The sequence below is a fragment of the Mixophyes fleayi genome, chromosome 3, assembly GCF_038048845.1.
Source record: "Mixophyes fleayi isolate aMixFle1 chromosome 3, aMixFle1.hap1, whole genome shotgun sequence".
NCBI lineage: Eukaryota > Metazoa > Chordata > Amphibia > Anura > Limnodynastidae > Mixophyes > Mixophyes fleayi.
Genome location: NC_134404.1, coordinates 225753378 through 225774781, shown reverse-complemented (window position 1 = coordinate 225774781; position 21404 = coordinate 225753378). Strand labels below are relative to the sequence as shown.

At 40.6% G+C, this 21404-nt stretch overlaps 1 protein-coding gene across 15 annotated transcripts in view; it reads left to right on the top strand.

The window, feature by feature from the left end:
- Window positions 1-21404, top strand: part of EYA4 (EYA transcriptional coactivator and phosphatase 4) — a 207862-nt gene that overhangs the window by 31731 nt on the left and 154727 nt on the right. For 12 of the 15 annotated variants that reach the window (XM_075203214.1, XM_075203211.1, XM_075203202.1 and 9 more), the window contains exon 2: window positions 5352-5451. The exons of 2 other annotated variants lie outside the window; for them this stretch is intronic. In XM_075203214.1, the coding sequence (XP_075059315.1) occupies window positions 5419-5451 (33 nt within the window). In that variant the 5' untranslated portion in view covers window positions 5352-5418. Of the gene's footprint in view, window positions 1-5351; window positions 5452-21404 lie in introns of those variants that run through there. One more of the 15 variants, XM_075203204.1, reaches the window with a different exon arrangement.

Below are 21404 nucleotides of genomic sequence, written 5' to 3'. Positions count from 1 at the left end.
ACAATAAGAACAACAAATAACAAATATGTCTGTCTCATCATGAGACTGTTCCCCTTCATCATACTGCTGCCCCTTCTTCCACCTTCATCAAACGGCTTCTCCTTCATCACACTGAGCCCTTTCATCACATACTTTCCCCTCAATTAAACAGTTCCCACTTCATCACGCTTCACCACACTGTGCCCCTTCATCACACAATGCCCCCTTCATCATACTGCTCCCCTTTCATCATGCAGCTCGGCCTTATCACACTGCTGCCCCTTGCCACACTGTGGCCCTTTTCATACTGTTCCCCCTTATCTCACTACTCCTCCTTATCACACTGCTGGCCCTTATATCACTGCACCCTTCCTCACACTGTGCCACCTATCACAATGTTCCCCTGTTCATACTGTGCCCCTTTTCACACTGTGCCCTCCTATCACACTGCTGCCTCTTCAAATGATTATTTGCTTAAATTCTTTCCTTCTGTTTTCTGTAAGTTGTTCCTCTCAGCGCAGTTCCTCAATGACATCATCAGGGTGTGATGATGACATCATACCTCACAGTCAGTGAGAAGGAGGGAGAGATACATTGTCCCATAGCAATGGAGGGGGCATTGTGCTTGGGGGGGGGGGGGTAAACGGGGCAATCTTCCCCCCTGGTTCTGCCCCAATATATTCTTTTGCAGATTGTTCTGTCCAAGCAATGGAGGAAGCTCCTTGTGCAGTTGCTGCTTTATGAAGTCACTTTTTAGAAAACTGAAATTGTATGTATATGGTTTGGTGTATGTGACTGTAAATTATGTGGATCAAAGTGATGCCATTTATACTGATTGGGACACATGTGTATTCCCAATGACTTAAAATGTGGATCTGAGCGTCCTAAAGTATGAATAATCTGCGTGTAGCACAAGAACTTCAAGATTTAACCTTCTACATGTTTAACTTTCCTGTGATCCTGTAAGTGCATTTTCATTTTCTGATTAAAAGTCTGTGAATACACTTGATCTATGGAAGTTTTTGTTCTTTGTTCTGCTGATCTTAAGTGTGTCAGTGAACGGGTGGAAGCTCAGAGGCAGCATCAGTTTTTTAAATTGTACACTGTGGACTTGTGCAAATATTTATGAGAGCACTCTTTCTATTTATTATATTTTAACTTTATGTAGTCACTCAGAAAGTGGTGGTGTGGTCGGTTGCCATTATGTTACAACTCTGTCTGTTGTTTGTACCTAGCAGCAGTGCCTCATACCACCAGAGGTGCTGCTGTTCTGTTCCTGAACTCTTCTACGTGCCTGAAGGAGTTAATCTCCTTGCATTATGCCTGATTAGAACTGCACCTGTTGCACTGCTTTAAGTACCTGCCTCTAGCTGTGCTCTGTGCAGTTCATCCCGTTTGTTCCTGGCTGCTGCTAACCTGCTCCTGTGCTATTTGATATATACCTGCTGGACTGAACATCTGTGTATGACCCCTGCCTGTACCTTGGACCTTGCCTGCTTGCCTGAGACCCTGAATCATTTGCCTGTACCTTGGACCACGCTATTCTGCCTGTTGCCCTGACCTTTTGGACAGACATCTGGACCTTGCTAATTTGCTTGATCTCTGCCTGGCTATTTGGATTTGTTTGTCTGATCACTGCTTTATCCCTAGACTCTGTCTGCTTCCCTGGACAGCCTTGTGCCTTCTAGACCGGGGTAAAACTTATTATACTTGTTCCTGCCATTTTACTATACAGTCTCTTTTGGAACCTGTTATCTGTGGATTTGATTTCTTTGTTAATATATTTACCTGAATAAAGACACTTTGCCTTGCACTACTGTTGCTCTTCGTGAATGCACTGGGATTCATAACACATTATAGGTGCATAAAGAGTTTGTAGGCTCTATGATTGCACAATGAAGGTTCGGCTATCGTGTCAGAAAGCAGAGAGGCAAGTGTCAGGTCTATAGTTAAGGTATGGCATACTTGTCCACTCTCCCAGATTTTCCGGGAGACTCCTAAATTCCAGGTAGTGTCCTGCACTCCCAGGAGAGCAGGCCATTCTTTCACATCCTGCCCACTTCCTAGTTAAGTTGGCAGGATGGGGGTCTCCATTTTGGTCCCATCTCCTGTGGAGTAATGAAGCAATTGTGGCAAATATGATGCAATTCGTGATGACCATCCTCCTCCATGCTTGTTCTTGGCAAGTATGTTTATGTATAGGACTGATTAATGTTATGTTCATATCTACTGTAAGCACTATTCTACTGTGTATCAGGTTCTAACCTGTGATGAGATGTGTACCTTAATTTTAAGTTACTACTATCTTATATGATAAGAGAGCTTTAAAGAATTGGACGATTGTAAATAATTTGTGCCAAGCAAGAAAATTGTAGATGTGACATGAAAACATGACATGTGCTCTTTCCTAAACATTTTGGAGAGATTGCAAAGCAATATCTGAATATTCCAATTGAATTGAATTTCCATTTAGCCCCATTAAATAATTCCATCAAGCAGATGAAATACCCTGTTTATTGGTTTGTTGTTAATGCATCCTCTTATGCAAATTACTTTGTGGTCTCTACATGGTTCAAGTCTGTTGAGTTAGGTAAAGTTAGGTAAAGATTAACAAGGTATGTTGCAGTTACAAACAATTTGGAGTTTATTCAGGAGTTCAAAAGCAGACAGAAAATAAATAGAAATCTGAATTTTTGCTGGCTTTTTTTTAAGAATAGGCATATGGTAACATAGGAATCATGACAGTCTGAGGCAATGCAGAACATCAACTAGTACAATGAAGTTATTTCTGGTGCACAGTCTTAGGCAATGAAAGGTAGAAATAAAGTGAATGAAGCAAATAGGTCTCAGTAGCCCATAATGAGCAGAACCAGAGCCAACAAAACTGTATGGTGCAGTCCATAAATCTGGTTACAGTTAAATGATGAAAATGAGGAACCAATAAGGGACTGGAACATTAGGATCACAATACAAAAGCCAATGACATGAACAAAAAGGTCAAGATACAGAAACCAAGAGCAGGCTTGTTAAACACTGTCACTGACAGACGTGCATGGCAAGTGAAGGTTTTTATAGTGAAGTGTTCCAATCAGCTCACAAAGTAAGGCACACATGCCCTGCAGCTCAGAACTGATTAAAAGCATAAATGCAGTGAACATTTCCATCTGAGGGAGACCTATGTAGCTGAAGTGCATAACAGAACTGGGTACTTAGCAAGATATAGTTTAAATCTTAACAGTAAACCCCCCTCCCCCTTGTGGTAGGGTCAATGGACCCCTAACTGAGTTTAGTTGGAAACCACTGATGAACAGATGATTTTCATTTCTCTGCATGCATGGTCTCATGAATGGATCAATGACCTATGTCCATGGCCCCCACTTTAAGGAGCAGATTTCGAAGGCTCCAAAAGTACAGAGCAGTCATCTATAGCACCTCATGCAGAGTGGTCATCTGTGGACTCAAGAAGCAAGATCAAGGCAGTTTTGTTCTCAAGCCTGGGGGTCAGGGCAGTTTTCTCCTCTAGGAACTCGGACTGAGCAGTATTGTCATTTGACCTGGAGGCCAGAGCAAACTTTACCTCTAGGGACCTGGACTGAGCAGTAATTGTAATTCAGCCCAGAAACCAGGGCAGATTTGACTTCTAGGGACCCCCACTGGTTAGTTTCCTACAGGGGCCTTGACTGGGAAGTCACTTCCAGGGGACCAGATTGAGCAATCACTGCAGGGTTCCAGTCTGTACCGTAGCTTCTAGGGGCCCAGAATGGGCAGCCACCTCTACAGGAGCATGATGGGGTATAATAATCTCTCTGGAGCATGATGGAGGGATGGCATCCCCTCTGGAGCATGATGGGGTTCAACACCCCCTCTACAAAACAGTTCCCTGCTGAAAATGACAGAAGAAGCAGTTATCTTTACAGATTCATCCTGAGCCATAAGTCTGAAGGCTAGAGTCTGCACTGCTTGTTTCAATTCCATAATCATCATTATCATCATCATCATCATTTATTTATATAGCGCCACTAATTCCACAGCGCTGGACAGAGAACTCATCCACATCAATCTAAATTCCCTAACATACATACATACACACACACAATTTTTTGATAGTGGCCAATTTACCTACTAGTATGTTTTTGGATCGTGGGAGGAAACTGGAGCACCCGGAGGAAACCCACGTAAACACAGTGAAAACATACAAACTCCACACAGATAAGGCCATGGTCGGGAATCGAACTTATGACTCCAGCGCTGTGAGTCAGAAGTGCTAAACACTAAGCTACTATGCTGCCCATAATCAGATATGCTAGAGCTAGCATCTGGGCAGGGCTGATTGCAGATGACTGATTCTCAGTAACTAACAACAACACCTCTGAACTTTTTGGACAGTGTCAATGTTAGGTAAATCAGAAGATTAAGCAGGTATGTTGCAGTTACAAACAATATGGAGATTATTCAAGAGTTCACAAGCGGACAGGAAATAAACACAATCTCTGAAGTTTTGCAGGTGTGATAATTAGGTACAAAGTAACATAGGAATCATGCAGGAATATAAAATAGTACACTGAAGGTATTTCTTGTGCAAGGTAGAATAAACTAAATGAAGCAACCAGATCTTAGAACCAGCAAACTGTATGGTGAAGTCTAGAAATTAAGATGCAATAAAATGTTAAAATTGGAACCAATGCAGGGACGGGAAAAAAACAGGTCAGGATATGGGATCTTGTGCAGGGACGGTAACAAATAGGTCAAGATAGAAGATCCAAGGATAGGAACAAACAAGTCAGGATACAGAATCCAAGCATACACTTGTCAAGCACTGGCAAAAGTGCATATCGAGTGAGGGTTTTTATAGTGAGGTGTTCCAATCTGCTCACAGGTGAAGGCACACCTGCACTGCAGTTCAAAACTGATTGAAAGCAGAAATGTAGGGAACAGTTCTTTCAGAGGGATGCACACCTATCTAGCGACGTTCATAACAGAACTGGGTGCTTAACAGGTTGCAAGGCAGATTTAAATACTAATATGTTGTCTTGACTGCAGTATTCCACTCTAAGTTGCATAAGCTCTGGATCAATACGGATTTAAACCATGGCATTATTTTTCATATTCTCTCCTCAAAGCATAGTGGTTATATTTCCTTTATCACCTGTAATGGCAATGGGCAGGACATTACATCGAACACAATTAGGTTTTGAATAATTTAAAACATCTAACTAAATGAAATATATTAAACAAATATTTTTTCCTATTGAAATAAAATGATAACTAATAATATCAGCAACATCTTGGATGCATTCAGGGAGTTTAGGCTTCTGTTTTCACAAAACCAAGTATTGAGTAAAATTTCTTTTCCCTATTTTCACTGAATGCAGGAATTATACTGTGGTTACGAGGTGAAAACATTTACAGCAAACATTTGGACCTTATTTAAAAACCTTCATGGATGACTCTCAGGACTTGAATGAGCAATCAGTAAGTATTGTCCAACTTTACTCAATCTAAAAATGTGAAACACCTGTGCTATTTTATTTAAAAGAGAAACACAATATAGTATAAGATTTTCTTTTGTAATTCAGTTGTGTTATTCCACTTGTACAGCTGCATACCTTCAATTATTTTAACATCTAAGTGAAACATTTGTGATATATATTTACTAAAATTTGTTGTAATAATGTTACCGCAGTCTAGAAAAAAAGCTTAATTTACTGGTTCACCAGGCCATTCTTATGGGATTTGTGCATGTGTGACATAGTTAGCCACATCGCTTTGTCACCACCACAATCCTTGTCAAATGTTCTTCTCCATTGTTTGCATGGGAAAGTTATCGCTGGCAAGATCTGGTGAATCTTTCCGCTTGTGGTGACTTCCGGTAGTGATTGCACATCTTTGCCAGCAGTGACTCTTTGCTGTATAGTGGAAAGCTCTATCTTTGGTGAAAACACCCATTTTTGATAGATATAGGGCTTTTCACCCTATAATAAATAACCCCATAGCAATGTAAATTATTTATCTGTAATGAATCATTGCTATAGAATTTGCTATTAAAAAGGTAGAAAAAAGCCCTGATATTTCTCTAGAGAATATCAGTTTAGCCCTATTTTATACAGTACAGTATTTGGCTTCCACTCATGTTAAAAGCCTGAAGTATTGAAAGAAATATCATGTGCTGAATAATTTATTCTTTGTTACAAAGCATTTATTAAACAATAAATGATACTGAAAGCTAGATTTAACATTTATCTATCTATTGTCAATTGATACCGACTTTTGAAATATTGTAATTGTATTAATTACTACATTTTAATAGCTCAGCATAAATATTTATGTGATTCCTTATCTGACCACTCAATCCTTAAATATTTTACATATATTTTCCTATATTCATGCTAATTATCTTGCAAATTGTTAATTTCTTTACTGTTTTGCAATAAAAAATATGTGATTGTTGATGGATGTGTTGCTACATAAATTGTTATGTAATGTTTTATGCAATGTCACCAGTGACATTATTATGTTTTTAGTCATTTATAGCTGCCAGGCGAGCTATTTAAATTGGACATATGAAAATTCACATGACAGTATTAGAATTTGTTCCGATGTTGTTTTGTGATACTTTTACAGTTCTGACCAGGAAGTAAATGACTGTAACGTGTAGTCTGGATAGGGTTAAAGGTTTTTTATTTGTCCTGTATAAGTACATAGAGTCATTGGCTTTAAACCCGCATGCGTTTTTGGTGTCAGACTATTAAAAAATGAATAAAGAAAAAAATAGCCATTTTTCACATTTACTTATTTTCTTGGAAAACAATGAAAGAATAAAAGTCTGCATAGAATGTATGTGTCTTTCAATTGGATTTCAATTAACTGTACATGAGCATTGCTAGTTTTGTCCCACTGTAATACTAGAATAAGAATTTGATAAATCCTTACTTCACTCCGCCCCCAGAGAGTGATGAGTTGACAGGTTGTTGTAGTTTCCTGGTGTAATTTCATCCTTTGAGTCTCTTGTACTTAGCGAGCTGTGTTTTTTGTTTGTTATGGTATTAGGAAAGAATTAAACAATGAACTAAACAGATGGCACTAAAATATTTGGTTTAGCTTATGAAGGTGTTGTGTACGACACCTGAAGAGGTATTATTTTCACATTCATTAAATAATGCAAAAGCTTTTAACCCACTTTACTGTTGATGGGGCATTACAATGTTTAACCCTTACCAGAGGGAAGCTGCAGTTCACGGTAGGTGCTTCAGTTCAATATCGTTCATTACATGCATATGCCTTAGGAAGTTGTTAGATAAACCTGATCCTTGTATTTTGTGGAAATTGTAATTACTTTCTCTTTTCCTTCAAGATCACATCTCTATTGAGAAGCTGAAATTTATATGTAGCTGTTTTTTGTAAGCTAATGTTAACTTCTCCTTTAGGAGTTTAAAAAAACAGTATAGAGAATTTTCGACCCAATTTATTGTTACATTTTTCAGATTCTGAAGGTTGAGCTTAGTTTACTTTGTATGCCATATGCCAAGTAATAAATAAACCATATTGAAAACTGGCCTATCTTAAGGTTATCGTTCAATGGGGCTGATTCAGTTCTCCACTGTGCTCCTAAGAACATTGTGATGCGCTTTTTTACTGATAAATACGTTAAAAAATAACTTGGAGTTTTGCTTCCACCTCTATGGAGCGTGAAAAAAATCAGCGTTGCTTCTGTAAAAAAAATCCACATGAGGTGTCTCACGGCCATTTCGGAGGCACCTTGTGCGGATTTTGTATTAATTGAATCTGCCCCAAAGAATGAACAACATATAGCAACATAATACTTATTCAAAATAATGTATCATTTCTGCACTGCTTGTATAATAATAACTGGATATAATAACTTGGATAATATCATGGCTGGAAGAGATACATCACAGACGCGCACACACACACACACACACACACACTCACGCGCACACACTCGTAAGGTGTTTGCAGTACACATTCTCTAATTGTGTCCCTTGTTGGTCTTTTGGATGTTTCCCTATACACTTTACTGGTTCGTAAAAGTTTTCCTGTTTCCCTAATTCAATGTGTTACATCTACTGTATGTGAATTTGTGGGTTTAATCCACATGGATTTTTTTCTCAGTTTTTTTTAGCTCTATATAGGAATGCACAGGACTCAGCATGTAGGATATTGGAAAATAATGTTTGCATCTTTTCATGCACTCCTTTCTGTCTACAAAGTGTCTAAAACTCATACAGGGAATGGACATTGTCTTGGTGTTTCTCTGTTCTTGAGGCTATATTTCGAAAGGTTTGTGTTTTGTTAATTTATATCCAGCAGTCTATAGTCATGTGAACCTGTGATGGAGACAATAGGGAAATAACATTATTTAAGAGTAAAAATTAGTTTATTTTTGTCAAAATGTTGTCAATTGTTTCTCTTAATTTTACTAAATGAATATTTTGGAACAGAAAACTAAGACATTTTCTCCAACAGTATTAGCCTTTGTTCACAATGTATTTTATTACAAATCACTTCAAACTCAATTTTCAGACCTGACAATTTTTCCTTTTGAAAAGTATAAATTTCTAGGATTCCATTCACATGCTATCATTAGGCCAGTAGAGGCTTATAGCACTAAGGGTTTTATTTATGAAAGAGAGGAAACCCTAAGTCCAGATTTAGGGCTTATCCCTATTTAACAAAGCCTCTGGCCACCAACATCTCCAGGTATCATTTGCTGCAGCCTATTTAACAAGTTCAGCAGCGGTACAAATACTCCGCTCTCCTCCTATTGCTACTGCCATCTCAGGATGATCTTATAGTCAAATAAAGCGTTTTTTGCTTATTTTTTAAAATACAATTTTTTTTTTTATTATTATTTCTATTTTTTACATTTTTATTCTTTATTAGTCTGTTTTAACAAATCTGTAAGTGAAAGAATAAGCCCAGGCAAGCCAGCTCACTTATGTGCAGAGGAACTCAGCAATGACCTGTAAGCGGTAAGAGTAGTCGGCCAGTCAGTATTTCCAGGTAGCTGAGCATCACAGATGATGTCACTGGGGGAAAGTTCAGCACGCCGGCCACATGTGTCACTGGATAAGCGGACACCATGCCATGGGCTGTCATGTCATCTGTGGGGGCATTGCAATGACGCAGTACAAAAGCGCCAAGCACAAGTAATGGGGAGATAGTTTGGAACCAAAGTCTATAAAGACTCTGGCTTCCCGTCCGCCCCTTTAGAGAAGAACAGTCATATTGCCGGGGACCTTGGACAGGTGAGAAGGAGGTTCTGGTCTCCCCCGGCATTTGGATGGGGGGGAAGTGCACAGCCATTGCCAAGAGGCCATAAGGTTGATGACACCCTAGGTGGGTAATAAACGGAGCAGTGTGTGCAGCAAATACTACAGGGCCGCAAATATATTACACCACTTGGTAGTCTAAACCTCAAATAGACAAAAACCCATTAGAGAAAGAGAGATGCATGGCAGGTGCCACGAGAGCAACTTAGGGACCCTTTAGTGGGGCTGCTCGAGGTGAAAATTTTTGAAGGCACCAGAGGGGGTTCCCCATTACATGGGGTTGCTTCAATATATGGAAAGTAAGTACCATGAGAGCCAGTGTGGATAAAGAGGGGGAAAAAACTCCAATAGTTTAAGCAAATACCAAGGATCCAGCAAGAGGATCTCCACCTTCAGGGGTACCCCAGGGTACCCCACAGCAGGCAGAGGTTGGCACTAGAGGGAAAAGAGACAGTGAGAGTCTGAGAGCCCCTTACTACCCCATGGAGTATTACCTTGGAAAGATCCCCAAACTGTGAGGGGAGGGATCAGCTAATTGGGATTTCGGCTGTAAGGGAGGAGGAGACTGCATGGCAAAGAATTCCCTGGTGAGTGGGAGGGTGGTACTGAGAATCTGTGAATTGTCCATCTGCATGACTGCAACAAGGTGAGTTGATTCAGTTTTGAAGATGTACCTGTGTTCTGAACCTGTGGAACCACTGCTCCCAGCTGCAGCCGGTATGCAACTGGTTGGTATGTAACTAGCTGTTAATTTCTAATTACTGTGCAGGAGTGTGTTGAGAGGACAAAGCATTACCATCTGCTTAAGAATGTGCAGGAGGAGACTGTCATTTAAAATGTGTACCGTTTTGCAACCGTTATGCCTTTTGTCTTGGCAGAAGAGGTGGTGTAATAAAGTTTGTTTCCTGAGATGGCTTGGCTCCCAAATCCATTTGCACTGCACCACACTACTGCACTAGAGTCTGCCCTCATGTGAACTGTATTAAACACTCATGTATTCGTGGAGGGGAATCCTCTAGTATTATTTGCTTGAACGCACCAGCTAGCCGGGGCTACAAGGATAATTGCAGCCTGGGGCACCCTTCACAAGAAGATGTTTCTTCAGCAATAGAAAATGTTTGATATTGCTTAAGTTTGATAAATAGACCCCTAAAAAGGTGAGTGCTGCTAGCAAAACACTATTTTTCATTTTGGGTGTAAACGTAAGCTTACAGTGACCATTCCAACATACAGTATACTAAAAGACCACAAACCCCCCAAATCTAAATATGTAGCTATGAACTATGGAAGCAAGATACATTGTTCTATGTCACCCAGACATTCCACTGCTGCTCTGTTAAAAACTAAAGTATTTTCATTTCCATTATAGAGAATTAAAGCTACTCCAGTCCACATAGCGCATTTCTGTGCTTCATTCTCTCAGTACAGTAACCTTCTGCCGAAGAATGAAAGAGAGCCTGGTAGACATACTGAATTAACTGTAGAAACTCTACAGTTTATTCATATGTTTATTCAGCTCATTCATTTAATTTCATAGCTATATATTAATGTCAAAGAGGGACTTTACTTGCTCTTTCAAGTACTCAGCAATATTGGAAAATTCAGATGTGACCACCATCTGAATCAGCTGAATCAGAGTATGTATGTATGTTAGAGTATAGAGTGAACACTAGTCACTTTGAGATCATTTTCAATGCAAAAAAACCCCAGAAATGAACTTGCCTTCTTTGGGATGGTACTTTATAGCAACTTGTGACAAGAGATTGCTGTAAGGAATAGTGGAGTCAATCTCTCTCTCTGGGTATCCACGTTCCTGAGAATCTCTCTTGGTTACCACACATTTTTTTCTAAAGGAAAAGTGACCAAAACTAGCACATAAAATGTATAATTTTTAAACAATCACAGAGGGCGGGTTATTTTCCGAAATGGAAAAAACAGAGATAAACGCATTTATATTTATAGTTATAAGTCCAACTTCAAAAGACTTTCTAGCCAATATGGTTCCCCAAAATGTTCATTCTTCTTATCAAAATTTAGGTCAACTTTCCCTGCTTATAACCTCAATAACATAGACTTATTTTAATGGAAACTGCATTGTAAAAATCCTGAAAATCCTTAACCATGGCTATCATTTTATACAACTCAAACAATAAACTAAAAGCCAGTCATAACCCTCATTTTGATGATGATGGTGACTGGTGTTTTAATGTAGTGTAGAAAAAAAATATAAATAATAAAAAAAAAAGGCATGCTTCCCCAACCCAAAAGCGGTCTGTGCTGGTAGCGTGAAATTCAAGAAGGCAAACAGCACTAAGCTAAGCCAGACTTGGTCTGTGACACTAACAGGAACACCTGCAGCTTGGGGTCCCTCTGTCATACTGTCATTCACACCTAGCCAGCTCAACAGGTGGCTGAATTTCATTCGGCAATTTTGTCCACAAAAATGGCTGAAAGCATTAGGGATCCTCCTAACATTCCTCTGCAATGGGTGTTGCAGTAATAAGTTGGTAAAATATAGATATAAACGTTTTTTGCCAGTGCTCTACAGGTCCCAGCAAGCCCTGGAAGCCCTAAAGTGCTTACATCCCACGGTGGTTATAACCACTATGAATTACATTGCTACAATGTAATTTATTGACATCCTGTGATAGCCTAGTGCTAGTAGCATCTTTTTTGAGGAGAACCTATTCTGTTTGTATTCTCAAATTTGTCGCTAGCATCCTAGATTCTGAGCACTGTATCACAGACTGCTTGTTGCTTGGTCATGTTGCAGAGATAATTTCATTCCTGCTATAAGAAGTTAATAAATTAAACTTTATGATTTGCTTAGTTTGAAACTTTGCACCAGGAAATTCACAATTTTTTTTTAAATTTTATTTTCTATTGATCTCACTTGTGACAATATGCATGTAAATACATACAACAGTGCATGAGAATATATATGTCTTCAACACAATCAAAGCTATATTGAAAACATCATAAACATCATGATATATAGCCATATCAAATACAATGGAAATCCTATACATTCCTAAACCACATGGGACCTATGATAGACCACCGCTCTCGTCTCGTATCATACCCCAAAAGTGTAACGATTTGTAGCATTCGCAATACCACATAGTAATCTATACAAGAACAGGAGGATCTCTAGCCACATTTTGGAATTAATACCAAGCTGTGTTTTGGAGACATTCTCGTATTCTAAGTTTGGTAGCAACATGGAATGTATTAATATAGCTTTCCCACATGTCAAAGAAATTTTCAACTTGATTTTCTTTAAAATAGATCTTGTTGAGACACTATTAATAAATATAAAGTTGTTTTTCTTTGAACAGGGAAATGGGAGGAGTCTTAGTGTACAGCCATAGTTGTAAGAAAGACTTGCGCACTGCAGCATTGATGGCTAATTGTCACGGGCACTAGGAGTTGCTACCCGAGTTTCACCAGATGGTACTCTGCTGGAGAGGCGGGGATATGGCATGCACCTCAAAGCAGGCAGGTGAATGATTGGAGCGACACAACAGCAGGAGAGTAGAGATAGTCTGAGGCAATCATCGACTTGGAGTTGTAAACTGGAAACTGGAGATAATGTAGACACGAGGAGTGGACGTGGATCGGTGATGATAGGTAGAGGAGGAGTCAGTGGTCTGCGTACAGCAAGTTGTACCACTGCTCTGATGGGAAAAATAGGATTGGTGCAGGTAGGTAGCAGGGTAGTCGGTGGTCTGCGTGCAGCAAGTTGTACCACCGCTATGGTGAGGAAACGGGTCCAGGTGTAGGTAGGTAATAGGAAAGTCAGTGGTTTGCGAGTAGCAAGTTGTACCACCGCTGTGATAGGAGGACTTGTCCAGGTGCAGGTATGTAGCAGGGAAGTCAGTGGTCTGCGTGCAGCAAGTTGTACCACTGCTGTGGAGGGAGTGAGGACTTGTCCAGGTGCAGGAGAGTGAAGTTGAAAGGCAAACTGTGGCTGTATGGGAACAGCGCGAGTAGAGCAATGTCTTGGAAGGCACAATGAATAGTCTGTATATATAGATGGTGCCTTGCAGTGGGGAGAAGCTGATCACAGCAGTTTATGCACAATGACGCCAAGTAGTAGCGTGAGTAGGTAACGAGCTTGAGTGACAGCTAGTCCTAACTGGAGCAATGCGGAAACACAGTCCTATATGGGTACCTGTACCCTGCGCAATAAACAACAATGGATGCAATTGGTATGTGCGTAGAATAGATAATAGTCAATAGTTAGTAACACATACCCAGTTGTGTAGATCCGGAATCAGCTGGGAGATGAAGCGTTGTAGCGGTATGGGAACCGCCGCTGAGTTGAGCAGGGAAGCAGCGTGGAAGCTGTAACACGATCAGCAGGGTGTCGGCATTGGAACGGTCAGAGGACCGCTGCTGAGTGGAGCCAGGAGCAGCGTGGAAGCTGTGACACGATCAGCGGGATGATAGTGTTGTAGCGGTGTGGGAACCGCCGCTGAGTTGAACAAGGGAGCAGCGTGGAAGCTGTAGTAAGAACAATCTGCACACAGTTTGGAAACTGTATAACGAGTAAAGCTGGAAGCAGTTTGGGATCTGCACACACCTATAGAAGTTCACTGGGAATGAGACTTCAAGATCAGGCCCCTACCTAGGGTTGCAGGTGCCTCAAATAGGGTGAGGTGATTGATCTGTCAATCACCTCCATGGACAGGTGAAGCTACTAGCGAGACCTGCACATGCGCAGATGGCAGGATAGCAAGCGGCCACGATTCCACACAGGTGTAGGGAGAAAAGATGGAGGACCTCGCACCAGAGTAGAGGCACTCACGGTCCGGTGAGTGACACTAATAATAAACGCCAGCCTCCTTTTGATATCTTCTGGTTAGCCAGAAGAATTCAAAATATGGCCCACTCAGGTGTTTATGGAACCTAGTTTTGCAAAGAATTTTCCGTATAACATTTTACTTGAAGCCAAAATAGGCAGATTGGGAGACATCCCCACATACGATGAAATAGATCTGCATCAACAGAATGTCACCGATAGCAGTTGCTGGATTGCAAGAGACCCATTCTAAAGCGCTTCTGGGTGGTAAAGTATGTACCGTGATAAATATTTAAGAACATTTCAGTATACGTATTAGCTGATATCAATTTACATGACTTGAGCAAAGTATTAAGTAATATTTTTGCAGTAAGATCAGGGAAATATACCAGCCATTGCGATATACCTGCATTTGTGGTAGAGTAATCTATCACATCCCTCATCATTTCATAATGAATGATGACAGCCTGGCACATAGGATTAGTAGAGAAAAGTATAGGGTCTAGAGGGTTGTCCCAATCTACATCTGAAAATGTTCATAGGACCCCTTTAATTTAATGTTGGGCCTGCAAAAACGCCATCCGATAGGCTCATACAACTTCATATTTACTTGATACCTCTAGAAATGTCATGGGTCTCTTTTCTCGCTTATTAACCAATTGGGAAACAGTAGTAACCCCTGCTGCCCGCCATATTGTGAATGGATAACTTGCCGTACCCCTATGAAAGTTTGGATTATGTATTAAAGGTAAATGTAACCAGTTTTGTGCATTGATACCATGTTTATGACGCAAGATGCACCATATTTTTCGAGTGGTCCACAAAAGTGGATTGTCCCTAACCTCTTGATAATAAAGGTGTAGCAAGGCCTTCAAGTCAAAATTTGGGGTAAATTGACTTTCTAAGTGTGTATTAGCGTATATACTTTAATCACACAGCCAATCCCATAGATAGCGGAGGATAGCTGCCTGATTATACATTGCTACATTTGGGAAGTTAATGCCTCCGTTAGTGCCATACTGTTGCAGTTTCTGCAGACTGATTCTAGGTCTCTTGCCCTTTCAAAGAAATTTAAGTGTGTTAGATCCCGTTGTGTTAACAGTAATGGCAAACTTTGAATAAGGTAAAATACTCGGGGAAAAGAAACCATTTTGATCAAGTTCGCCCGCCCTGTATAGAATAGAGGGAGGCAATTACAGCCCTCCAACTGATATAGACGTGATGGAACTTTGAGAATTTGTATACCCAAGTGTGTAAATTGATGGGCTGTCCATCGTAATCCCATGGAACGACCCCAAGCAGAGCAGCTCATTTCTGCTTTAATATATTGGGCTGTGGCTTTATCCATGTTTATCTGAAAACCTGATACTAAGCCGAATTCCCCAACTCTCTCTAGGAATGCGGTTAATGTATGTTATGGATTGGATATGTAGATCATTGGCAAATTCTGACATTTTCACACATTTGGCACCTATCTGTATGCCCTGAAAAATGTCCCAGTTTTGCAACATTCTAAGAAGTGGATCCAAGGCAAGATTGAAGAGCAGCTGTGAGAGAGGGCAACCCTGACGTGTGCCCCTCTCCATGACTACCCTCTCACTTTTAGAACCATTCAATAATATTGCAGTTGAGGGTTTGGTATAAAAGTAATCTGTCATTTGGATAAATGATGGATCAAAGTCTCTAGCCCTCAGGACTGCATACAGGTGAGGCCAAAGCACTGTATCAAATGCTTCATTAGTGTCCAAACTGAGCAGCATATTAGGAACTTCTACATGTTGAGATGCTGATTTAACAGCCACCAAGGCCGTTCTGATCCCTCTAACTCAGGGAATCCAAACTATCTCAGTTCGAGGCACCCTTACGGTCTCCATAGTTTTTTCAAGGCACCCCTAAGCCAAAATATATACCAAGAAGTCCCCTGCCTTCCTTATAAACGGCCCTGGCCGCGGCACCCCTGTGAGAGCACCGCGGCACCCCTGGGAGCCACGGCACACAGTTTGGGAACCACTGCTCTAACTGATTGGCGTCCTTTTACAAAACCCAATTTGTGGTCTGTTAGTAGCGCAGGAAGAATGTCCTGTAATCGGCCAGTTAACATTTTTGCTAGCAATTTAAAATCAGAATTTAATAAAGTAATTGGGCGATAGGATGCAACTAGTTGTGGGTCTCTTCCTGGTTTGGGGATGATTGTAGTAGTGTTCTTGCATTCACTGGTGTATAGTCTTTTTTTGGTATGCGCAGTGTGATTTAATGCAAAATATGGCACGTATTGGCATTTATGTTCCTTAATGGATCAGGCCATAAATGTTTTACAGTGTAATAAATCTCCATCCCATACAATTAAAATATAGTCTATTAACTTCCTGCAACAATTAATTGCTGGATGATTGGTTTACTAATATGTACTTTATTTCTCTATGCAATTTGGCGAAGCTGTGAACAAAAATAGTTCCCATTGCTGTGATTTGCTGTGCAAATAAAACTGATTTAAAAACATAAAAAAATTTCCAAAATGAGTGTTGCACATTGGATACGGAAATCTCTTTTTACTAAACTAAGGGAATTATCTAAACTTAAAAATTGTAGCAATATTTCCATTTAAACTCATTGGTCAATTGTAAAACATGGTGTCCTAATGGTAGGATTCCAGGCAGGTATGGAAAAACTGCTGCAAAGTCAGAATGCTTTCAAAAATAGAAGTGTTAATTGTTTATTTTTATCAATTAACAAAATGCAAAGTGAATGAATTAAATCAAATCAATATTTGGTGTGACCAAACTTTGCCTTCAAAAGAGCATCAATTCTTCTAGGTTCACTTGCACACAGTTTATTAATCAACTCGGCAAGGAGGTTGTTCCAAACATTTTGGTGAAGTAACCACAGATCTTCTGTGGATGTAGGCTTTCCTTATGTCTCTTCATGTAATCCCAGACAGACTTGATGTTGAGATCAGGGCTCTGTGGGGGCCATATCATCACTTCCAGGACTCCTAGTTCTTCTTTACAATGAAGATAGTTCTTAATGACATTGTCTGTATGTTTGGGGTCCATGTCCTGCTGCAGAATAAATTTGGAGCCAATGAGACACCTCCCTGATGGTATTGTATGATGGATAAGTACCTGTCTGTATTTGTCTGAATTGAGGACACCATTAATTCTAACCAAATCCTCAAATCCATTTGCTGAAATGTAGCCCCAAACTTGCAAGGAACCTCCGCCATGCTTTGCTGTTGCCTGCAGACACTCATTATTGTACCACACTCCAGCCCTTCGGCTGAGAACTGGAAAAAAACTGTGGGACACATGTACACCCATCTACTGTTCAGGAAAAGTGTGGCCAGAAGTGGTCTTCATGGAACAATTGTGAGCACTGAGCCTTGTGGTACTCCAACTGATAAAGAAAGCGGAGAGTAGGTGGATCCAAAGAAACAAACACTGAAAAAGTGATTTGATTAGTAGGATGAGAGCCAGTATAGGACAGTGTCCTGAAGACCTAGGGATTGTTGTGTTTGTATGAAAAAAGAGTAGTCAGTGGTGTCAAATCCAGAAGAATTAGAAGTGAGTAATGGCCTTTAGATCTAGCAGTGATTAAATTAAATCATTGACAACCTTTGTCAGTGCAGTCTCTGCATAGTCTTGGGAATGAAAACCTGATCGAAGAGAGTCAAATAGGCTGTATGAGGAAAGAAAACGTTTAAGGTTAGTGTAGGCGGTTGAGAAGCTTGAAGGGTTACCAGTTTGTGTGGTTATAGGTTCAAGAGTACAGGCAGTAGACTAAAAAGATAAGAAGTAGGAAACAAGATCTTGGGCACTAATAGTAGTCGGAGGATTTGGAGCAGGAGGGTTGAGAAGAGAAAAGATTGGAAGTAGGGTTTTTTTTGCAGTGTCTAGAGCATTTCTATAGAAGTGGTAGATAACAGGGTATGTGAGGAAATCTTTAGAAGTACAAGGTTTTTACGCCAATGACGTTCTACTTTGCGACAAAGTTTCTGAAGATGTTGTGTTACTTTAGTGTGCCACGACTGACATTGAAGTTGACACAAGAGTCTGGAGCCACTTGTTTAAGGGCTGTTGCTAGGGTTTGGTGAAAATGTAGTACTGCCATATCAGGAGAGAAGAATCTAAAAATTGGGGAGAAAAGATGTTAGAGAGAGGTGGACAACTGTTGAATATTAATAGTTAGCATTTTCAGCGGTTATGAGTAGGCTTGGTAGAGTTTGACAGCAGAGAGGTTAAAGTCGTGGAAAAGTGGTGGAGCTTGTAGCTGATAAGGAGATGATTCAAGAGGGGGAAAGAGTCTTAAGGAAATCAGAAACTGAGCATAGTCTAGAGAAAACAAGATCAAGACACTGGTCATCATGAGAGAAGCCGAGGGAGAAAGTTAGAGAGAGTGGTTTGAAAGCACAATTAGAATGTGGATTAGTAATGAGGATGTTGAAATCACCCATGACGATGGTGGCGATGTCAGAACATAAGAAATGAATCATGCAAAAAAGAAGCCGTGTGGGACAGTATATTGGGGTCCTATTGCCCGTATTCAATAGGTGGTGGCAAACCTGAAGTTTGTGAGGTGTGAGCGCTGTTTGGGGGCGATTCATTAGGTCCATAACCTGTGTGATAGGTAAAGAGAGACAGCGGGTTGGAATCGTGTGACCTCATACAGAAAATCACCAAAAAGTCATGGCAGCTGGGATTGTGTTCGTGACAACCTAGTTCCAATGTCTAGTTCAGAGTCAAGATGTAGTAAATTTTTTCTGGATCTCTTTAGAAGTTGTTCCCTGTTAGTTCAACTGCGTTGTTTAACTGTGTGTTTCTGAACACTTTATGAGAAAACCAAATTAGTGTAGAAAACCCCAAAAATCAGTAGATAGGGTGAGTATCCAGTTGGCTAATTCAGGTACAATTTTAAACGTTAAACAGCTGAACAATCAGTCAACTCCACAACCCTTTTTTGGTTTAAAGTGGCGTTCATGTTGAAAAGGATGGAAAAACATATCTGTGACTGGACAAATAACAAATAACTTATTTGTGGCTGGATCACGTAGAAATACTTATTGTAGATATTTATTTTATTTTAATTAGGAGTGCAGTGCACATCTGTATATCATTGCAAATGTACTTCTCCTTTTTATATTGGTATGTGTGGAAATGTAGGTGCCGGTGAAGGAGCCTAGTGGAGACAGCAGCAAAAGCCTCTTACTGCGGTTAGAGGGTGCAATTGAGATATATGAAATGGAACGGTGGCAAGGCAATCCCAGCTGGTCCCCAGCAACACACGGACAGGGTGGCATAGGAGGTCCATCCTGTCACAATGTTGTTCAGAGTTCACAAAGTTCCTGTATGAGTCAATTTTCAAAGTCCCAAGCAATCGATAATTAACAGATGGTTTTTGTGGATGTTATCTGGTCTCTGGTGGTGTAGGCAGGAGAGTAGCAGATATAGTGGTCAGTCACTACCAGAATGTTGCTGAAATCCCTTTTATCAGGGTGGATGGACAGAAAGTCAATGTACATTAGTTAAAGAGGCCACTACTGAAGATGTTAGCTAGGGGAGCCAACCTTGTCGGTAGAGTCTTCTGCAATACACACCCTCCACAAAGTTTACAGTATTAAGTGATTACTAGCCAGTAGAATTGATGACCAATCAGGCCAGCTGTTTTATCTATTCCCCATATAGCCATGTTTATTGTCTGGTGTATATTTATCCGCTTCACTCACAATCTCACTACCCCAGTCGATTGGTCACTGTGTTGGGTCGCCTTCAACTGTCTCTTGGTGAGGCAAACTTTGCTTCTCTATCCTGGTCAAAGAGAAAGACAGTTGGGGTAGGGCCTTCTTTTTCGCTCTTAGTGAGCTGAGGCACTAAAACCCTGCTCTCTTTGCACATCTAACTACTTCAGGAGCGGAGACTCCCAGGCAACACTGATAGAGCATCTGCTTCCACATCACTTCAACTGGACCTATACTTTGACTGAAGTCATAGATTTTGTTTTGTACGTAAGTTAGAGAGTTGTCAATGTGTGCTTCAAATTGTATCCCATGCAGCAGTATTAATTATTGCAGCTACCAAAATAGCAACATCAAAAGTGCAAAATGGTCTAATTCCGACATGTAAAAAATGCACACTTTTCCCATTTCCCGAATGTCGACTGTTTCAGAATGGTCGGGATGGAGACTTCTTCTCAACCCAGACCTGTATGCACTTGTGAACTATGGGCTTGAGTCATTAAGGAAAGTAAAGCAAAAAAAGGAGTAAATGTTCTCTGGGACAAACCATGTTACAATGCAAGGGGTGCAAATTAATTTATTATTTTGCAAATAAGTTAAATACTGGCTGTTTTTTCATGTAGCACACAAATACTTGTTAACTTTATTTTTACACTGACATTTAATGTTGATCTATGACATGCGTTACCCCAACTATAAATCCGTCCCCACATTTTAAATTTACCTCATCCTCCAAAGCAATGTGGTTTTGCCCAGGTGCAAAGTTACTAATTTTCTATGCTTTTCTCTCTTTAATGACTTGGGCCCTATGTGTCCAGTGTTTCCACCAACAAAATAACCACCCAAGCCTTTTTCTGTTTCTCTCACCGCTCATCTCTAACACATGATGGTCAGGGCAGTTCCCTCATCCGAATGGCCAGTAGTCGGGCAGTCTGTTCACTCTGCTTCTCTTTGCATTTGACAACCACCATTAGCTTGCCTAACCGTTAGAGGTAATCTGATAATTTCTCTTTGGGCTCTTAACTTGTGAGCCTCAATTGGTAGAGCAGACCCATTGCATCCTCTGGTTTCCGATATGCAGTTTATAGCGCCCCCCCCCCCCGTGTTACCTTGAGCCATGGCATGGGTTAGCTCCTTCTAGTGGATTCCATGCTGGGACTCCTTAGACTCTTAACTATTCTCTGACACTTGACTGATCCTACTCAATGCCACTCTTTCAAGTACTGGAGCACTGTGTCCCTTCACACTTCATATCCCTCTTCTCTGGCTGGGGTGGACCTGATGTCTGAGAAAACCTGCAACCTCCCTCCTGTTGAGCTTTATTAAGCTGACCTTTCAACTTGTCCATCAAGGCCAGGAATAGCTCGCCTTGATTTTCAGTAGTCTCTTCTGACTTTTTTTGCAGCATAACACCCTCCTCCCGGATAGAGTCAACAAGCTTGCTGGGTTTCCATCTATTGGGGTTGTCACTTGATAGACTGGAGCAACAGTATCTAGTCCTCCAGTCCACACTGTATGCAAACAATTGCCCCAACCGTCTGGTCCTGTTTGTACTCTCAGCAGTGTGTTAATTGTCACATCCTGAAATCTCAGCATCATGGAG